Source organism: Taurulus bubalis (assembly GCF_910589615.1).
Source record: "Taurulus bubalis genome assembly, chromosome: 10".
NCBI classification, from domain to species: domain Eukaryota; kingdom Metazoa; phylum Chordata; class Actinopteri; order Perciformes; family Cottidae; genus Taurulus; species Taurulus bubalis.
In genome coordinates this window covers 12,323,602-12,346,115 of record NC_136598.1, presented here as the reverse complement: position 1 = coordinate 12,346,115, position 22,514 = coordinate 12,323,602, and the positions used below count along the sequence as shown (strand labels likewise).

At 41.2% G+C, this 22,514-nt stretch overlaps 1 protein-coding gene across 1 annotated transcript; it reads left to right on the top strand.

Annotated features, from left to right (window-relative positions):
* The first annotated feature begins 15,817 nt into the window (after window positions 1-15,817).
* blvrb (biliverdin reductase B) lies at window positions 15,818-21,274 on the top strand. The gene is made up of 5 exons (XM_079225241.1): window positions 15,818-16,010; window positions 19,203-19,364; window positions 20,047-20,136; window positions 20,257-20,388; window positions 20,772-21,274. Exons 1-5 carry the CDS (start codon window positions 15,923-15,925, stop codon window positions 20,924-20,926), a joined length of 627 nt encoding a protein of 208 aa, XP_079081367.1. The 5' UTR covers window positions 15,818-15,922; the 3' UTR covers window positions 20,927-21,274.
* Window positions 21,275-22,514: the final 1,240 nt, after the last annotated feature.

Below are 22,514 nucleotides of genomic sequence, written 5' to 3'. Positions count from 1 at the left end.
TAATTTAATTAAAGTTCCTTCCTAAAAGTTTCTCTGAGCATCTTTGTGAATACTTAAGAGAGCTGCTAGTTCTGAAGCCATGCGGTAAAGATAAGATCCTTTGGGAATACGTAAACAATAAGCATCAAGCACGGCACGCTTCCGTTTTACGTATATCAGAAAATTCGGAGCAGACGTAAAGATCAGCGAACTCTGTGATAGGACACTTTCTCGCTCTCAGGCAGATATTTGACAGATTTATTTCTCTGACTGTAGTTAAGAGGCGCTATGTTATGTGTCTTTATTTTTACACTTCCTTCATGATATTCCACTGATCTCCTTTAAAAAAAGAAAAGGAAGTCTGCATATTTATAATCTCTGTCAGTGTATGTCGTCAAAAACTAAAAACAAAGCAGTGTATTCCGCAAAACATTAACATAAAGATGACCAGCAGGAAAGACAAAATCACGCAGCAGGAGCTACAGTATTAAGATGTTTCTGAGGACGTTTCAATCCTTTTGTTTTTCACCCACTGTATAAGCTCATCAGTTTGGGAATCCACTGTAACGCACATGAATTTCAAGCCGACTGCAAACACTGCTCTCTAACGCGGGTAACAACTTCAACGGACACTTTTTAAGCCACAATGAGAATTTTACGTTGACTACTAAAAATAAACACTGTACGACGTTTGCACTTCGAGACGATATCTATGATGCGAGTCCCGGTGAACGCTACACTGTCAACATTAGTTTGAACCCGTTCCTCCCCCATGTGTCTTTGTGTTACACCATTAAACATATGCATTGGTTTCTCCTGGTAAAGAGCACATGTCCCCACAAGACACAAGATATGCCATTTGGTGCTCTTCTCCAAGGCTGCCTGGGGAGAGGGGGGTACATGTGTGTATGCATGTTGTGTGCTTACATCGCAGGTTTACATTAATAAAAACAGGATCTGAGGATGTTTATGATAACCACTAATTGATTCATTGGGGTATCAAGTGAAAGAGAAGAGGTTTTGGGGGTTTCTCTGTCGTTTTCTGACTCAACCTTTTTGCTGTAAATCTTTTTGTCTCTCCCCTCATCCCACCCATTTTTTTTGGCCTCTCCCTCCCTTGCCACTGCAACAAAAGTCTAAGCTCGCTGTTGTCCCCATACCTAAACCCACTGGAAAACAATGTAGCCATATCGAGTAAATGTCAGCGTGCCCGGGAAGACAGAGAGAGGAGGGGTAGCTGTGCACATGCACTTAGTCGTTCTCCCTGGAGAGGATAGCAGCAAAACATCACAGCGCAGTGTTTCTGGTGATGAAGCAGATAGAGGACTGCACAAGAACCCCGCAGAAGTGAAACCTACGGGGAAAAGGAGTTGATTTATAGGTCAAGCGAATTAATCTAATGAAAAGGAGAGCTTGTTTGCAGCTGTGTAAAAGGTGATATTCAGTACGCAATCAAATCAGTTTTACACGGGAAAATTATAATAATGTAAGTGGTGATGCAACTAATGATCACATTCTCGAACGACAACTAACATTGTCGATAACATTTCTAAAACGTCCATTGAATTGTCCATTAAACGAAAGGGAAATATTCAAAAGCCTTTTTTTGTCCAATCAGTCCAAAACCTTTAAAAAAACCAGAAGCAGTTTATGTTTGGCTTATTTCTTTTAAATATATTTTGCATTTATGCATCCTCTATAACACAAGTTTAAGAGCAGGCCTCTTACTTTTAATTTAGTATTATTTATAGTATTTTATCGGCCGCCAACCTCCGGTTCTGCCGAGTGAAGCCGATGCGGAAGTGTCTTAAAACTTGCATTCTCTCTTCTGACCGGCAGGGGGCGACTACTCCGGTTGCCAAAATAAGTCCTTTTGTAAAGAAGCCAAAATAAGTCCTTTTGTATAGAAGTCTATGAGAAAATGACTACACTTCTACACTATGAGAAAATGACTACACTTCTCCCTTGATTTATTACCTTAGTATAGGGGTGGGGGATAAAAAAAACATTCTTAAATGCATCGTGATTCTCTCAGCAGATGCTGTACTTCCTGCGCCAGCTCAGGAAGTTCAACCTGCCTCAGGAGCTGCTGATCCTTTTTTACTCCGCCATCATCCAGTCTGTCCTCTGCTTTTCCATCACTGTGTGGTTTGGATCGGCCACCAAATAGGACAGAGTCAGACTACAGCGGATAGTCAGGTCTGCAGAGAGAACTATTGGTTCCAGCCTGCCCCCCATCCTGGACTTGTACACCTCCAGAGTCAGGAAGCGGGCTGGAAAGATCACTGCAGTCTTCTCACACCCTGAACACAAGCTGTTCCAACTCCTCCCCTCTGGTAGGCTTTTCCATCACTGTGTGGTTTGGATTGGCCACTAAATAGGACAGAGTCAGACTACAGCGGATAGTCAGGTCTGCAGAGAGAACTATTGGTTCCAGCCTGCCCCCCATTCTGGACTTGTACACCTCCAGAGTCAGGAAGCGGGCTGGAAAGATCACTGCAGTCTTCTCACACCCTGAACACAAGCTGTTCCAACTCCTCCCCTCTGGTAGGCTTTTCCATCACTGTGTGGTTTGGATTGGCCACTAAATAGGACAGAGTCAGACTACAGCGGATAGTCAGGTCTGCAGAGAGAACTATTGGTTCCAGCCTGCCCCCCATCCTGGACTTGTACACCTCCAGAGTCAGGAAGCGGGCTGGAAAGATCACTGCAGTCTTCTCACACCCTGAACACAAGCTGTTCCAACTCCTCCCCTCTGGTAGGCGCTACAGAGCACTGTACGCCAAAATCACCAGACACAGGAACAGCTTCTTTCCACTGGCCGTCATTCTGATGAACAGTTAATCAGAATCTTCCATCTGCACTATCTGCACTTTTTTGACTACTGTCTTTAATAGCTGTTTTATCTTTATCTAGTTTACTGTATACTGTGTGTGTATAAGTACGAAGAGCAAAGTGAAACCGGAGTCAAATTCCATGTATGTGCAAACTTACATGGCCATTAAAGATGATTCTGATTCCGATTCATGAACAATTCTGACTGCAGAAAGCTCAATATTCGGAAATTTAAAATTAAATTCTCAACGTTATGATCGCCTGTAACAATTCTGTGACACCAGGCTGTCCGTTCCTTACCACTGCCCCAGAACACAACAGCGCCCTATTTCTCGTACCTGGCTCAACAAAGTAGAGCAAATGTCCTATTATCCATTAAATTAGCGAGATGATTGACGTCAGGCTAACTTCTACTGTTAGAACTAATGTTCTTATCTTTTAAATATATTTTGCATTTATGCATCCTCTATAACACAAGTTTAAGAGCAGGACTCTTACTTTTAATTTAGTATTATTTATAGTATTTTATCGGCCGCCAACCTCCGGTTCTGCCGAGTGAAGCCGATGCGGAAGTGTCTTAAAACTTGCATTCTCTCTTCTGACCAGCAGGGGGCGACTACTCCGGTTGCCAAAAGAAGTCCTTTTGTATGTGTATATACATGTATGTGTAGATTACCATATAACTAGGAGTTTGAATATGTGTATGGACGGATCACTATGTATGTATTATTCAGAATCAGAAATTCAATCAATTGAAGCAGTGAAAATAAATTGTGTATGACTCTGTATTCTTATCACGATCACCTTAATCATGTTCTACAATAATGATATGTATGGTGTACTAATAACACTGTCATATAATTATGAGTGCTTTCAACACATCCATAAGTTTCTTAAGCGCTAAATAAATTTAAGAACAGCGCGGAAAGCAGCGGCTGATAGTCTATGTCTGTGAGACGGGCAATGGGCTGCGCCTGTGGTGTTCAATGTCCGCAGCTCGAGAAGCTCTCGTAAATAAATGATTCCTTGTCAGCAGAATATATATATAGCGCCACGTACAGGAAGTCATCCTGATGTGAGAACGGATCTTGCCGATCTGGAAGAACTCTCTCCCTATTAAACTAATATAACTAATATCGCTCCTTCATCAATGAGGAAGTGAGCTGCCTTTTTTTGTCTGGTGGGAGTGGCCAGCTTATCCAGTGAATTTCAGTAAGCCTGCCCGGAAGCAGGTTTACATTTCTGGATGTGTTGCTATGGTGATTTATCTAAACTTGCTTCGAGAAACCGAAAAGCCAGACCTACGTCATCTTATCCTGAAAATAAGCCCGCTAACACAGTAAGCCAGGTACGAGAAATAGGGCCCAGAAGTAATACATGTGCGTCTTGTTTACGCTCTAAACTAGTCTAAAGTCAAGCAGCCGAATATGAATACAATCTGACTGGCACACCCTGGCTGAAAAGCTAACGTATTGAAGCGTTTTGCTTTTTCTTCCACCCAACTCAGGGGGAGAAGTGAATCACGAAGGATTTGCGTCCCTACTCAGTCATTGAGAATCAGAGCTCTTGTGCTATGTTGCACACTTTGGAACCAAGATTTTACAGACACAGAGAGACTCTCCAACCAAACCAAAGTTTACATCATGGAGTCAGAGGAAAGCAGGTAGGATGGAAGTAACACGCTATGAGTGGACATCCGTTGCAACAGAATATATTACACCGTACCTGCGTACTTTATCACTGTATAGTTTTACCACATGTTCCAGAAAGCGTTATTTTTTGTATGAGAACTGAAAGCTCTTTGCCTATAACAGGGGATTTGTTTGAAGAGAAGTCTTTATTATTTATTAGTGAATTAGATCAGCTTGTTATGTGAAGTGACTCAGAAGATGCTGAAGTCGGTGTTTTGCTCCTACAGGCACCATTTTATTTATTTTCTTGTTGGTTCTCTTTGCAATGCTGGAAAATGTAACACTCCAGTTGACAAAGCTCTTCTATTTGTTACTAATATTTAATTAACACAATATAATGGAAGGAAATTAGTCTGTTTGTTTCATATGCAATGTTGTAAAAATAGCAGATAGTCCCAATGAGAAAAAAAAATCATGTATCAAAAAATGGTGATGCATCAACATGAATCGATAGTCGTTTTATAATCGCATCGTAGCCCTTTGATCCCCACCCCTACCTCAGTAAACATTGTGAACATGAGTTCATGGTCTCACTCTCTAGTTTCAAGTCTTCTTTAATTTAGCATGATGTTCTTCTTCATTCCAAATATGGTAACCTCCGTTCAGTGGTTGTTAAAAAAATGACATGGCGACGGCCATAATCCAAAATGGCGACGGAGAAATCACCGAACTCGAGGCTTCAAAGCGGCCGTCCACAAACCAACGTGTGACGTCGCGATGACTACATCCACTTCTTACATCCAGTCTATTACAGTATTGTTACTGAAGTAATGAAACAAACGACTTGTTAGCAATAGATTAAGGGCAGAGGATGCACTACTAGTAGAGTCTTTTAAAATCTTTAGTCCATCTGTTTTCTTTCTTCCTATCTGATTGTTGGTGCATTCCTTCTTTGAAGATGAAGGACTGACAGAAACACTTGCCATCTTCCGCTTAGACACCACTGAACCTCGCCTGCTATTAAACGCCTTTCTCAGCTGTACTGATAATATCTCAGCATGGTGTGTTGCACCTCAGATGAGTGGCAGCCGATGGTGTGATCTCAGATGTTGCAAATGAGCTAGCCCCATGTTCAACCTCCCTTCATCCTTGTACATGTTTCACCCATAGGCCAGCGTTTCCCTTGAGAAAGTCAGAGCCAAATCAAGGTTGGTTGTATCCAGTCCCACTGTGGACCGACTAATATCGAGCCCCCTGACTGATATCTATCTACAAAGCATGAAGCTAGCGAAGGTTCATATAGTGTGTGTAGCTACGGAGAAGTGGGAGTACGTGGAGGATAAAACAATGGCAGCCAATCAGTAGGCCTGTCACGACAGTTACACTATACGACTCATTATGCCATATATAGACATGACCTCGATCATTTTTGCTGACTTCGGTATTACTGTTTTGTGTTTGTATGCATGTTTATTGACATAAGAATGTCACCACTATTTAAGCCAACGTGATGCCAGAATAAACAACAACGGTTTTCCCTATTATTATAAGGCATTTTGCAAACGTTGAACATTTTAGTTAACAGAGCCTGAGAATCCATTTCATTTATTATCTTTGATTGTGTGGTTCTATTTTATGTCTTATTCATTTAAATTTCTTTTTTTAAATGTTCCAATTCCAATGTCTGAATATTCTCAAGAATTCAAAGTTAATTGACCTTTGAAGGGGTGTACTTGCATTATATGTAATTAAATCATAACCATGTAATCATAATATCAGTGGCATGAAATGGTTTTTAATATGGCCATGATATTGTTTATCGCAACAATTTCTGGGGCAATATAATGTCCAACAAAATCGTCCTAGTAATAATCATGACAGTCCTACTAATCTGAAAGGTAACGCCATTTTTTAAAAACCATGTTGTAAACTGTCCCAGCTTTCACCAGACTAAAATAAAAAATACTGTGATGCTATGACGTAGAAAGAGAGACTCGAGGTAGACTGTCTATTTCTATATAGAAATAGACAGTAACGTGTGTGATATCATGATAAATCATTACAAGAAACGTTATGATAACATCATCAAGATGGAATCCAAACCCATTACAATGGATTACAGAGGAGAAACAACATATTTACCACAACAGCAAGTCAAAAGAGATTTTGAGATTAAAAGGGTCCCCCGATCGGGGGACCCTTTTATATCAGGAAAATCAAGAAAAAAAATCATGGTATAAATCCCTCCCCCCATAAAAAACAAACATGTTAGGTATCAAATTAAACATAAAAATCAGGGCTACAATAATATATAATCCCGATGTACAACCTCTAAACACAACTCAAACAATAAATAGGATTAGGGGTTAGGGTTAGGGTGTGGGTTTAAAGGGCTAATCTCATGACAGTCAACATAGTGTGTGTGTGTGTGTGTGTGTGTCCTCTGTTCTCCTTGCCGTGATCCTCGCCTAACCTAAACCACCTGGTGTCTCTCAATCAATCCGACTCTGCTCAGATTTATATTTGCGTGTGTGTGTGTGAGTTATCACTGTTATTCTAATAATGAGACTCAGCTGTTGAGGAATCAGCCGGCCCCAGGCAAGAGCGACAATCACACACACACTCCCGAAATAAATGGTCAAAATCGAGAGAGTGGAGTCGGAGATGTCCTGGCCAAAAATGATGGATCCTGCCATTTCTTCCAGATAAACGTTTCAAGTCTAAAAAGCCCAAACCAAGATAGACCTGATAACATCACAAGGGTAATTTATTTCGGAGGACGAACAGCTGTGTTCACAGGCCGACTCTTATTTCTCGTGACGAGCAAACTGCAGCTCCTTGTGTCAAAAAACTGTGGAGTGCTTCTGAGTTTCCTCATTCATCATCATGCACAAACACGCGGTCGGCACATTCCCTTCCATGAAGGTTTGCGGTAAATGGACTGGAAACAGACAGTATAACCCGTCCCGACTGCAGCATCAACAACAAAGTGCTGAGTAATGCTGCTGCTCTCACGGCCGGCCGGTATGGAAAGTTGGATCAGTCATCAACACCTAAAACCACAAAGCTGCACTAAAACGTGAGTGATAGAGTAAATTCTCTGCCGAATGCTTTCAATGACATTTATGCTACTCATAAACACAGCACACTTAAGAAGGTTATCTTCAGGGAATCTTAACTGGAAATATTGTTGATTTAAAAAATGTCCGCAGAGCAATATCTATGTTTCACACGCCGTTGGTTAAATCTGCTGACATCCATCAATGTTGCTGTAGTCTGTAAACTCAGACGATTTATTTATCTGGAAACAGAAAAGTAAGGGAAACAATATCACAAACACAGGATCAACATAAACAATGCTTCTGGATCTTTTTGTGCTTTCCCAGACTGGAGGGGATCTGGTTCTGGTTCTGGTGGACTCCACGGGGTTACAGGAATCATATGTTTAAGTCTGTCCGGGATACAGAGTCTCCTGCTCCAACACTGAAGGATCAAATGTTTAAACAGCAGCAGCCTCTCTGATCTCTCCATGGAGCGGGAATCACTGCTGTGTGTGTGTGTGTGTGTGTGTGTGTGTGTGTGTGTGTGTGTGTGTGTGTGTGTGTGTGTGTGTGTGTGTGTGTGTCCACCTCAGTGGAAAATCACACACACATTTTTGTTTACCTACACGAAATATGGCAATAATGAAAACAACAATATTACCTGTCTGGTTTAGAAATGTACTGCAAATAAATCATGTGGTGCAGATTAGGCCATATCTTTGTTTGAGTAGAGCGGAATAGACACGTCGATTCATCACGTGTGTCTAGTGGCTCAACAAAACTAATCAGCGACCATTTTGATAATCTGCTAAACATAAATAGTAGACATTCTGCGGTTTCAGGCTTTCAAATTTCAGGATTGGCTGGCGTTCAGTCATTATTGAGTAGTAACATGAAATATATTTGGGTTTTGGACTAAAAACCAAGCAATTTGAATAAGAAACCTGGGAAACTGGCTCATGAAATATCTGTTTGGTTCTTGTTGTAAAAAGAAAGAAAGAAAGACAATTCAGAGAAAATAATTCATAACTAATTGTTGGTTGCAGCCCTGAAACAGATGATGAGGAGGAAAGTCGATGTGAACAAAAGAAGTTGTCATGTCCCACCCACGCTGTTTGATTGACAATCTAAGTAAAACAATAACTGGCACCAGAGATGTCTTCTCTAGTCCCTCGCTCGTAGGACAGAATGTCGATCAACTGAGGCATCCCGTTTTTTCTTCTGGTGGACCGACCTGAACCCGAACCTCAACACGGTTTATAGGACAGCATCTAAAAAGAAATGTTCTATATTCAGAGTAGATCATAATAATAATAATAGTCAACAATAATTGACTAAATTGATATATTGGCAAATGACAAAAATTGTATAATAGAAATTATTGCTTATTGATTTTCTATTGATTTACTATTGGAACAATGGCCTATATGGCATGTGTATATAACCTGTGTGTGTGTGCGCAGAACTGTCACTTTTGTGCTTTCTCCTCTAAACCACTCAGTGTTATTATTGCCCTCTCTCCCCAGCTATGCTGTCGCCGTTGGTAACCACAATAAATCACCATTACACCAATGGTGTAATGAAAGCGTCAACCCATCTACACACACTGCTCTCTCCTTTTATTATCCTTCACACTTTTTCAACGTATTCCCACTCATATCTGTGTCCTAACCTCCAGTCATGTCTCTTGCCTGCACAACTAGAGTTTTGGGGTTATTGGCATTTGGCACATTATTATTATTGGGCATCACTTCCAAAGAGTGACAATACTCTAATCGTTTCAGTACGCGAGATGCCAAGCATCAGGTGCCCTTGAAACAAGCACTGAACCCGTGAATGCTGCAGTGAGGCTGCTCAGTCGCCAACACCAGTGAGTTCAGTGGCCAAAGGCTGCCGTATGGTGCTGCCTAGCATCGGGAATAGCCTGTTGGCTTCTCTTTTGATTATTATTTATTGAGTTCATATTTAAAGAATTTGCATCGTTTTCGTCTCAGAGATCCCATCATGTCAGTTCAAGCATTACCAACTAGCTAGATGCCCACACAATAGGAACTGCACTCGCGAGGGAGAAGTTAAACCAGAAGCACCATCTCAGGTTCTAGAAACTTCTGTGATTTGAGTAGTCAATCAAATAATGTGACTTGATCCATAATGACACGTGTGTCTTTGTATTTTCTGATCTTGTGCTAACCTCTGAAGAGTAAACAAACAGCAAACAACTAAGAAGGCCCAGATCCACTCTTTAGGAGCCCCTCTTCAGGCCTTTTTAAGCTACAAGAGCCTTTCCAAGTGACTTGGTTTCAGTCCTGCCGCCCTACTCCAAAGGTCAAATGTTCCTTAGTCCCAAGAATTATCAGGGTGAATTTTACAATACTGGATGTCATGGAGTGACCAAACTCCAACTTGAGAATGAAACAGATAGCGTGCAGTGTTACTTTAGACGGCAAGGAAGCACTAGTTGGTCAAGGTATATCTATATAGTGGGTATAGATAGGATAGGCTAAAAAGTTAGTTGAATGATGAAGCTGGCAATATTAATTTTTTCCCCTCCCAATCCCATGAATACTTTCTGAACGCCCAGCTCTTTTTCAGATTAGATTTGAGTGAGATAATCATAATCAAGAGGGAGTGATTTATTTTATAGAAGGGAGATGTTACAGAGAAACAGAAAGCCTGACATTGGAAGAGGAGAGGTGAAATAGTGAGAATCAGGGGCAAAGGATACAAGAAGCAAGAAAGAGACGGTGGGGCATATCACTGGAAAGATGAAGAGAGAGAGAGAGAGAGAGAGAAAGAGAGAGAGAGAGAGAGAGAGAGAGGGGAGGAAAGAGAGAGACAGCTGCCAGTGTTAATCAGTCAAAGGCAGCAGCTCTGTGTCTCTAAAGGCTTAATGGGAACCAGACCCTCAGTGTGCGTCCTCTTTTTTACCACACACACACACACACACACACACACACACACACACACACACACACACACACACACACACACACACACACACACACACACACACTCACACACACAGCGGTCCTCATCAATATCGTGACATGCACATCACAACATTTGGGGGACATTTAGGCTGACCTCTGCTATGTGGCCGATATTGCATCTCCATATAGACATATGTGAGGATTTCTGTTGATTGATGTAAAGATTGGGCATCAATTATATTCACTTCGGAGGGTCTTAGGAAAGTAAGTGAAACCTCCTTATTCTCCAGATTTAAATGTATTGACAATCATACAGTACAACATGTCACATGCTTATAAAACATGGTCTGGTAATCAATTCGATGACTGATGATGATGTACATTAAACAACAGGACACAACAAGTTAATCCTGTGCGGCCGCAGCTGCAAAAACAATAAGACTCAGATTAAATAGGTAACAGCTTGTTTTTCTCTGGGATACTTTCCCCAAAACCGACACAGTTTCTGGGGGTCATGGTGAAGAGAATAGTATTTATTAAGGGTGGGTATTATTACGCAGTAGTAATGTTGACTGTTAACTGTGTAAAACCACCTAGTATGATAGAGTACACTATCTATTGAACAAGGTTTTCTACCCTACTGTATTTAATCAGAGCAGCGATAAAGTTTGTTTCTTCTGTGCATATATCTTGCTGATCTGCAACAAAAACCAGCAACAAAGGACATCATTTGTATTCAGCCTGATGTCATGAGCTCTGCTACGAGACCCCAAGTCAAACTTAAAATTCAAAAAATTATTCTCCACAACGTGTTCCAGAATTATCTCACTTTGCAAAACACACCTGAAACCAAGATTGTTCTGACAGGGATGAAGGCTCTCTCTCTCTTTCACACAAACGCACCAGGTGCTTCATCGTGACGTCACGCAGTACGCACTTTACACACAGTACTGAGTCACTTCTACTCATTTCACCTCAGCAAAGTGTGAGAGAGAGAGAGAGAGAGAGAGAGAGAGAGAGAGCCGACGCCCAGTCCTGAGTCTGCGAGAACGACCGCAAGTCTTACTCAAAACTGTCACCTTGTGGTCCGATAAACAACAGAGCAGCAGCAGAGGGCTTCAGTGTCCCAGAGAGGCTTTCTATCGCCCAGACACCACAAGGTGACGACAAGAAGGGTGTCAAAGAGAACTCTGTCCCATAATAGAGCTGTGTGTGTATATATATGTATATATACAATAGATCCAGATGTAGTATGATACAGTAGCAATATGAGGGTGTTCATAACACTTTTGAGGATAAGGGTCAATGTGTTTATGTATTTTGGTATTATACAAATAGTAGTGATACTAGACGAGATGTACCATAAAGTCTAATAAATGTACTATTTGGTAAACTGAGCACCACAGGCGCACTTGCAAAACCCCTGTAGGCGTATTACACAAGTTGAACAGTGACACCGCTAGATTTTAACTTCCATTAAATACAATAATGTCAAAAAGCACTAGTCTATTATGTACTGTGGACTACTATTAAAATACAAAAAGAGTGATGGGATCAAACTGGCTCTATTAATATCACAAAAATGTTACCAGCAGGATAGCTGGTGGTTTGCTATCATATTTAATAAAAATGACTGAACACACACACACACACACACACACACAAACACACACGCACGCACGCACACCTTGCACCAACAAACCAAAGCTAGCCAACTGACCCACACCTGCATGCACACCTCTGCATTAGCTCCCCGCTTAGCCAGCACAGATGTCAGATGCCAGCACCGCTTAGCCAGCGACCATGTAACAGTGCCGACCGAGGTTTTGGTCACATTGCGCTGCAGATGTGATCAAAAAAACACCACGTTGAGACCTGGCAGGCTACAGTGCATCAGCTCCTTCTGCTCGCGCTGCTAAAGTGAGCTATGCTGCTGCTGTTGGCCTTGTCTCCCTAAAAGGGTAACAATAATCTGAATGTATAGGGGGCTATGTAAAAGATAAATTAGGGGAATAGCTGATACCACAAGGGGCAGAAATGCCAAAGTAATGTCAGGTCACATAGTGAGCCAGAGACACACTTTACTTTCCTTCAGGAATATATAGGATGACTGTAGAGACTCGTAGGGAAGTTGCAATTTGCATTTGGGGTACAGCTTGTCAAAATGCCACAGTACCCAACGTAGTCCACCAGAAATTTAAAGTTACCAGTTATGATGAACATTGATAATAAACTGATCCGGTGTAACATGCAACAACATCACAAAGCCGATACACTAGGCCGCTATTCGGCTGCTTCCTTGACCCATTTATCCTCTCGAACTGCAGGCAGCCAGCCCTGGTAGCGGGCATCCTAACTTTTTCCAGGCGTGCATCGTGTAACACATGGAGTTGAAAAAAAAGGAGACATGTAACCGCGCGGTTCTCCCCTCGCGGGATCACTGCGGTACCCTGCACCCAAATCGCAGGCCGGCGTCCCCTGCAAAAAAAAAAAAAAAAAGGGGAAGGGAAAAATAAAAAAAAACACCACCGTGCACCTCGACTCCTTGCTCCCACTCAGGGAAGGATTGAATAAAACGACATCCCGTGGAGGAATGAATCATGCTGTCGTACTTCTGTCGGCCTTACCTTCAGCTTCAGTGTCAGGCTTCTTGGATGGGTTTTGTCCGCCTCTTATACCCAAGACGACCGTTTGGCTGAATCGATGAGGAGAGCGGTTTATCAATGGAGAAATCTGACGCGCCGCTCTTATTCCAGCAGGGTCTTCCCTCGATTAGTCCTTATTACTACCAGGATGAAGCGGGTTGTCCGGGTAATCACGGCGGCAGCAGCCCAGAGAGCCTCTGCCGTGGAGACGCGGTGCCTTGGCGCAGGGAAGCGGCGCTGTGCTCCTGCAGCGGTGACCGCGGGCCGGGAGATGCTGTTGGTGCGGAGGATGCGAGCCGGTGGAGGGTGATGATGATATCCATAGAGGTCCCCGTTTCCACCTGACACAACCTCTCCTTCCTCCTCCTCCTCCTCCTCCTCCTCCTCTTCCTCTCCGCTGGTGATGCTGGAGAGAAATATCAGCATTAGTGCGGCGAGCAGAGAGAGATCGGGGGGTGGGGGGGAGACAGAGAGAGAGAGAGAGAGAGACTGTCAGTGTCAAATGTGAGCAAGAAGCCACGAGAGGTCGTGCTTTAACGTTACACGTCGTCATTTTACAGAAGCAGACGCGGTTTTAAAGTCGAAACAGAAAACCAAATGTTAAAAACAAATGTTAAACATATATTGTTTTAACAATGTTTCAATTCAACTGCGTGGCTTTGACACATAAGTCTGACGTAAATTTAAGTACGTTACTGTTGGCGTTAGCACAGCTAAGGTAGCTGTTAAGTGCTCAAATTACACACAGCTAATTTTAAATGTTAGCTTTAACTTTATCCCAACAACGAGGGAATGGCTGCCGCTGTTATGACAAAAGTTGAACATACCTTAGGCAAGTTGTGTTAAGAGCGTTAAGATGTTTGGCTAACTAACTAACTAGCTAGCTAACTAGGTTAATTAATATCGCCTATCTACCACGGTTTCTGTTGCACGAAGAAGAAGTGGGCGGGCACCGCTTTTTTTATTTTTTAAATAACTATAAATCAGAAATTGCTTATAAATAAACCTTCTCGGTTTTAAAGCACTTGACCTCTCTTGGACAGGTATATACCGAGGCCATGAGTCAAAATTTGTTCAGGAAATGATTGGTCCCCAATATAACATCACAGTTTTCCAAATAACACTAAGATCTAAATGTGTTTTCAGAGTAATCAATTAATTATTTAGTTGACTTAAATGTAGTCAAATATCTCTCTCTCTCTCTATCTATCTATCTATCTACCTATCTATCTATATATATATATATAGATATATATATATATATATATATATATATATATATCTATATATATATATATATATATATATATATATATATATATCTATATATATATATATATATATATATATATATATATATATATATATATATATGAGATTATATTATATTAAACAAACTGAATGTTTTACATTGTATCATACGTATGTGTCAGACAAATGTCCAAAGCGAATAACATTTTCCCTGTAGCCTGTGAATCTTTTAGGCGACTGCAGCCAAGGACAAACTAATTGTTGTGCAGCTGTATGTAAAGTAAGTAAATGGATCATAATTACACCATTATATTTAGCTGTGCATTGGTGACTTTTGTGAATAATCTTGAGATAGGCCTAAACAGACACATTTGTTTCAAGACATGTAATTATCAACAGGAAAACAAAAAAAACACGAGTCACTGGTTAAAACAGTTTGTATTCAACATTTTCCTTCTACAGTTAACTAGGTTTTGATTTCTCTCCTTCTGCTTGCTGTTCTAACATCAGTGAATACTATAATTGCTTGTTGGTTATTGTTTGCTTAAAACTGAATCTGCTATAATGAGCTTGGAAAAACAAACTTGTTTTATAAATTCTATTTTCTACATTAGAAACACAAGTGAAGAAAGGATTTAGCGAGATGAATCCTCACATCTCTGCTCAAGTGTCCAAATGCAAGAAGAAAAGCTAAGTGCACCTGCATTCGCTCTCAAAGTGAGTTGGTTTTGGAAGCCCTGAGGAAATGTATTCTAAAAAATAAAATAAAAGCAGGTCAGCCTCTTGTGTATTCACCACATTACGAGCACAACTTGTGTATATCAAAGTATTGGTTTGACCTTTCACTGGTACATTTAACACAAGTAACATGTGCAGGTACTTGTACTACTTAAAAAAAAACACTACATTTATTTGGCAACATATAGTTACTACTTGCTAGTTGAGACTATTAATACAAAGTCTATATCCTTTATTAGAAATAAATCCTTTACTATAATTGATTGAACCCCAGGTAAAAATGAGTGTATGCTACAGTTGCTCTTACACATACGCACAAATAAATATGAAACATACTATGTGAAATGAGGGATACATTAAGTGTGTTAAATACAAATGCACGAATAGTACAAATCAGAATTAAATACAATGTTTTTACTCGCAATGTACAGTATTGCTCCGTTCAGTTATTGAACAATTTAAAAGTATTTTAAATAAGCCCCACCTAGCTGTAACATTAAAGTGATAGAGCCACATGGTCCAATACTATTTTGAAAAAGTGCAATTATGCATAATGAGTACTTTTACTTTTTACGACTTTGAACGCATGGCTTTAACTTGTAGCAGAATATTTTTAAATGGTTGCATAACTATACTTTTACTTGAGTAAAATATCTCAGTACTTCAGTAGTAATATCAGAGCAGCGCGGCTCCTTTAAATCTCCGTGGAGGAGGAGGGGTCTGAGTTGCGGAAGCACCTCTCTTCTGTCACATAAGAGGTTTCTACACATGACAAATGGGACTTTTTTTGTATTGAAAGTAAAGTCCACATAGGACTCAGTTTGAACCTGCCAGGTTGTTGTTGTTGTGTCGTGGAACTCGCTTGATTGCAAATGATGTCGGACTCCATCAAAAACGTCGCGATATTTGGAGCCACGGGAATGACCGGGCTGGCTACCCTCCCGCTGGCGGCGGCTGCAGGTGAGGAGTGAGAATAGAGTGAGACAGAATATAATAGATTATGTATCGGTGCCTTATGCTGGTCACACTGTTCACCCTTTATGGGTCACAATACGTGTACACTTCCGTTACAATCGGAGCATATTACATGGATCCATATCAATGTTATAATATATAATAGCAATATTATATAGGAACAACTATGGTGATTTTTAGATTTGGTCCAAATTCACCCGCTCTACTTGAGGTACACTTTTAAAGATCCCAGCAAATGCAATCTGATTTAATTTAATTTACACGTTTCACATGTGGCACTTTTTTCTTTCTTCCTGAATCTCATTTCAACTTAAACGGTATTATGTTGTTTATAACGCATACATTCAAGTGTACAGTTTACTTTTCGGATCAAACTCTGCTGCAGTTCGCTCCATTATTATTGGTTGGGATACCCCAACGTTTTGAAACTCTCACTTGATGTCACATGATTAATTTAATTTAGCAGCGTTTTTTCCTTCCCTAACCACGAGGGTGAGCAATACTGTCGAGTCATGTTAGACGTCAGGCGGTCCGCAGCACTTTGCTGAGTCACAGAGAGCTGATAGTGGAAGCTGGTCACTATCTCGCCCGTGCAAAGAGGGTGGGAGCAGCTTCTGCAATACACTCCTTAACTTTAGCTCCAGTTAAAAAAAAGTAATCATTGCATTTTCTGTTACATTTTAATACCACACATGAGACTTCACAATTATAATTTGGAACTTAGAAATGCAAGACAGGCCTTCTTCTCTGACATCATAACCAAAAACAAAAACAATACACGCGCCTTATTTGCTACCGTGGACAGGCTAACAAACCCTCCGGTGTCGGTAACGGCTACGCTCCAATCCACCTCGGCATGCAATCAATTTGCCTCCTATTTTGCTGATAAAATTCAGAGAATTAGACAAGCAGTCGGTGGCTCCACACCAACCACAGGATATGTGTTGTCCCCATCTTTAAATAGCATCCATTCAAATATCATGACACAATTTCACTCAATTAACCAAAGAAGCCTAGAAGACATTATACAACATCTGAACACATCCTCCTGCTGCTTGGATATTCTACCAACACACTTTTTCAAAAAAATTTCACACTGCATGACCGTTGATCTTTTACAAATTGTAAACACATCCCTTCTCTCAGGTGTCTTCCCACAAGCCCTAAAAACTGCAGTTATTAAACCACTTCTAAAGAAGGCTAGTTTAGACCCCGAAATATTGAAAAACTATAGACCAAAATCAAACCTCCCATTCTTAAGTAAAATAATGGAAAAGGTGGTTTTTCAACAGCTGAACAACTTCTTAGCTGAAAATAACTGTTTTGATGTCTTCCAGTCCGGCTTTCGTCAGCACCACAGTACTGAAACTGCTCTTGTTAAGGTTTTCAACGACATCCACTTAAACACAGACAGTGGCAGAACTTCAGTCTTAGTATTACTGGATCTCAGTGCTGCATTCGACACAGTTGATCATGACATACTACTAGACAGACTGAAAGTCTGGGTAGGACTCTCTGGCGCAGCACTTAACTGGTTTGAATCCTACTTGAAGGGCCGACAATACTTTGCGTCGGTAGCTAATTACACATCAGAGCTGACTAGGATGACATGTGGTGTTCCCCAAGGTTCAATACTGGGGCCTCTTCTGTTCAACATCTACATGCTTCCACTGGCTCAGATTATGAAAAACAACAATGTGTGTTATCATAATTATGCAGATGACACACAACTCTACATAACTATATCACCAGGGGACTATAGTCCCATACAAGGGCTGGCTAAATGCATTGAAGAAATCAATAACTGGATGTGCCAGAATTTTCTTCAATTAAATCAAGATAAAACAGAAGTAATTGTTTTTGGTCCCAAGGACGAACGATTGAAAGTAAGCGCTCAGCTTCAATCACTAATGTTAAAAACCTCAAACCAAGCCAGAAATCTAGGTATAGTTATGGATTCAGACCTCAACCTGAACAGCCATATCAAGACAATTACAAAATCAGCCTACTATCATCTGAAGAATATATCAAGGGTTAGAGGACTTATGTCTCAACAGGATCTAGAGAAACTTGTCCATGCATTTATCTTCAGTAGACTTGACTACTGTAACGGTGTGTTCACAGGCCTCTGTAAAAAGTCAAACAGGAAGCTGCAGCTGATTCAGAACGCTGCAGCTCGAGTCCTCACTAAGACCAGGAAAGTGGATCACATCACTCCAGTTCTGAGGTCTTTGCACTGGCTCCCTGTCAAACAAAGAATTGACTTTAAAATCATGCTGCTGGTTTATAAAGCATTGAATGGTTTAGGGCCTAAGTATGTTTGCGATCTGCTGCTACCTTATGAACCATCCCGGCCCCTCAGGTCGTCTGGGACGGGTCTACTTTCTGTTCCAAGAGTCAGAACTAAACATGGAGAAGCAGCGTTCAGCTTTTCTGCTCCACACATCTGGAACAAGGTCCCTGAAAGCTGCAGGTCTGCTGAGACCCTCAGCTCCTTTAAGTCCACATTGCAGACCTTTCTGTTTGCTGCTGCCTTTAACTGAACCAGATTCAATTACTGCATCTCACTACTGCATTGTATTTCTTAAACTGCACTGCAACTTTTATTCAACTTTTATTTTTTATTTTGCTTTTTCAACTTTTATTTTTTATTTTGCTTTTTGACTGTTTTGATATTTTCTTAACTGTTTTTAAATCTGCATTTTGTTTTGATGCTTTTAATGGTTTTATGTAAAGCACTTTGAATCGCCTTGTTGTTGAAATGTGCTATACAAATAAACTTGCCTTGCCTTGCCTTGCTCACTGTGCAATAAATAACCAATCAGGCCAAAGGGACAGTTTCAGTGTGAGGGTTCCCAAACAAGGGGAAATGGTCAGTGTTAATGGGTCCCTAACCCACAGCTGCTCCTCTGTGGTGGTGACTCTCTTTGACCCACTTCTTTTGATTAATTTTTTCATAACCTTGATGAAGTCGTCATGAGCTCCTGCGAGATGTGAAGGAGAAATCATGAGAATTTAGGGATTATAACAACGGGAACCTGAAATGGCATCAGGCTGTGTTGATGTCATGATGAATACAATAAATAAATAAAAATGTTGTAGGGCAACTATTTGGATGTTTAAGAGCATCCCAGCGATGACATCTGTGTGTTTAATTCCCCTTGTTTCCTCCATCAGGGTACAACGTGACGGTACTGGTCCGGGACCCCACCAAGCTGCCCGCCGACCACAAGGCCTCCAGAGTGGTGGTAGGAGATGTGCTCAACAAAGACGACGTGAAGAAGACCATGGAGGGCCAGGATGCTGTGGTCATCATCCTGGGCACCAGGAACAACCTGAGTTAGTCTCCATGGGTTGAAGCAAAAATAACAACTGAAACTTTCTTACAGCAGGCATAACATGACAACATGATCAGAGAGGAAACCAAAATGCTTTGGGCTCTTTTCACATGTTCACACCGCTGGCTTTGATTGGTCGTCGTTTTCTCACGTTCACCTCACACAAGGAGGATTGTCGTTTTAAATGGTGTAATAGTGGGAACTATTCACTAGAGGCCGTGCGAGTTTTACAACACATAGATCTATGTCGTTGTTTCAGTGTGACGCAATCTGAAACACACTGTTTATAAAAAAAAAGGTGGGCCTTATTGATCAAAAGTAGCAAAACAATAATAGCAAATGCTTAATTTACAGTAAAAGTCATGCATTCAATTTCAATAATACACCAATTCCATTGAGTTTTACATTACTGACAGTCTTGCGACCCATCAGCTGTCACATGAATGCAGAATCTGAGAACAGAGAATACATAATTGACGCATTAACTTGTAAGATGTCTTTTAATGTTGGTCTTCTGAATATGGCATTTACTCAAAATGAACATCTTGTGCGTCCATGTATGTACACGTATGTGGAGGAATGCCAGCGTCTCAAACTGTACTAGAGTACAGTTTTTGAATATCTAATGACGCTCCACGAGGGTGACCTGCGATCTGACCTGTGATCTGATTTGTGCTCGCCAGGCCCGACCACCATGATGTCCGAAGGCACCAAGAACATCGTTGAAGCCATGAAGGCTCGTGGGATCAGCAAAGTGGTCGGCTGCATGTCGGGTACGACTCACTGTTGTAAAACGTAAAAACAAAAAAAGTGCTGAACTTCAGACAAGCAGTACAGTTAAGACAATTGTATGAAGTGCGTTTTTGACAGCGTCTTCTCCTTGTCCCTCCCAGCCTTTCTGCTGTGGGATCGCTCCAAAGTCCCGCCCCGGATGCTCCCCGTGACAGAGGACCATGACAGGATGTACGCAGTGCTGCAGTCATCGGGGCTGGACTACGTGGCAGTCATGCCCCCTCACATTGGTGGTCAGTAGGAAGTAGAGCTTTATTTAAAATTATGTTTAAATAGGTGGAACTTTCAAAACTTTTTACTGGCGTAAAAGAGCTGCAGTCAGACAATCTGATTCCATTTATATGGGAATGTTGTATTGTAATTTGCCCTTCTTTATAATCTGGACACAATTACATTTTAGTTAATAATAATAGAAAACATGAAATAGACACACTTTGCATAAATTTACTCCAAAGCACAGTTCAAGAATAACATGAACACGCAAGAATACACTGATTACCAGCCAGCGAGGACATCAAACCTTTTTATTCTTTTATTTTGTAGACAAAGAGAGCATTGTTGTGTTTTCTTTTGTTTCTTTATAACCAGTTTTTGTTTCTGTATCGCCCTCCTCCAGACGACCTCCCTCTGACTGAGAGCTACGCGGCGGCGGCGGACATGCTAAAAGGAAGAGCCATCTCTAAACACGACCTGGGACACTTCTTCGTTAAGTGTCTGTCCACCTCAGAGTGGGACAGCAAGACCGTCGGTGTGTGGGGAGAGTACAAATAAACCCGGCGAACTGTCCGGACAGGGAAAGGGGCTTCAGCTCTCTTCCCAGCGTCATTCTGAAGAGAAAATCCATGTTCATGCGGAGAATTCTGGAAATAAATTAAGGAGTCATATATGTGCAGATCCAAATTACCAGCATGTTGTGATAAACCGCTAATGCGTCCCTGTATTTTCAGATAGATTTTATCATCAGCTTCGGCTGCTATTAACAATGCTTTTGAATTATAGTGGTTGAAAATAAAAGATTGTATTGTGCTGAAAGAGTAAAGTGTCATGTGAATGAGCGGAGCTGCAGGCTGTTTGTTGCTGGAGTGACAAAACAACAGCAATGGTAGCAATAAACTGTATACTGGCATTCTGTCATCTACATCATTTACATCACACTTTGTGAAAGCTACAGGAGGAAATGAGGAACAGAGTAGATCAGGCATACATTAACACATACATTAAAAACAACAACTCTTAGCAGGAGTACCTATATTCATTTGTTTTCCAGATAACAACAACAATGAAATACTATTAGATGCATGTATGTCCTTTGATGTGAATCCATATATGGATTACTGTTTGTGCTGTTGCAGTACAAACTATAAATTTATCTAACTGGGTTGGATCAGTGTTACTAAACATGTCTTCGTAGGGGTTTGGTGTTGTGTGTCTGTTGGCGTGAATGCGTTGATGAAAACTTGCAGATCCATTGGTCTAGTCTCTCTCGGCCTCCCACGGGAGGCCGAGAGAGACTCATGGGAGTCTTTCCTTTTAAAAAGGACAGCAGGAAAGTCAGATGAGTGGCATGCATTACGCATGACGTGTAGCTGTTGTGCCACTCCCTCTGACAAAAGAATGTGTCAAGTGACTCAAGTGCAGGGAACAAAATCCCGAAAACTTGCAATTTTGTCCTTCAAAATAAAACCAGTTTTTTTTCAAAGGAAAGAAAACATGTCAGAAACAGAACAGTTATTGCCATACGTTACACATACAAGGAATTTTCGCATACAAAAAAACATGAATGAGAAAATATACAAATATACAATAAAACATGATAAACAAACAAATAACAGTACCAAATGTACAATAAAACATGGTAAACAAACAAATAACAGTACCTTAAAACAAGTATATTGTTTAAGTGTCATGTATTTATTAATAACGAAAAAATGTGCTTGGGTGTGTAACTTTAAGAAAATGTATGTGTCTGAGTCAGTGGGGGACCCGGGCTTTGTTGATGAACCCGACTGCAGCTGGAAATAAAGTGTTTTCACGGCCTGCGGTCTTGGTCCTAATGGATCGCAGCCTCCTGCCAGAAGGAAGGGACTCAAACAGTTTACGTCCAGGGGGAGCGCGGTCAACTACAATCTTTCTTGCCCGTGTCAGGGTCCAGGAGGTGAACAGGTGTAGAGGGATGGCTGATTGCAGCCAATCACCCTCTCAGCAGAGCGAATGATAGGCTGCAGTCTGCCCTTTTCCTTGGCAGGTCCCCATTTAAGGGACTGGGTTATGGTGCAGCCATCCCGGACTAAGAGGAGGGAGACTAAGACATGTTTCCCCAGCTTCACATGCTGCCTACTGTCAGGTGGCTGCATCCTAT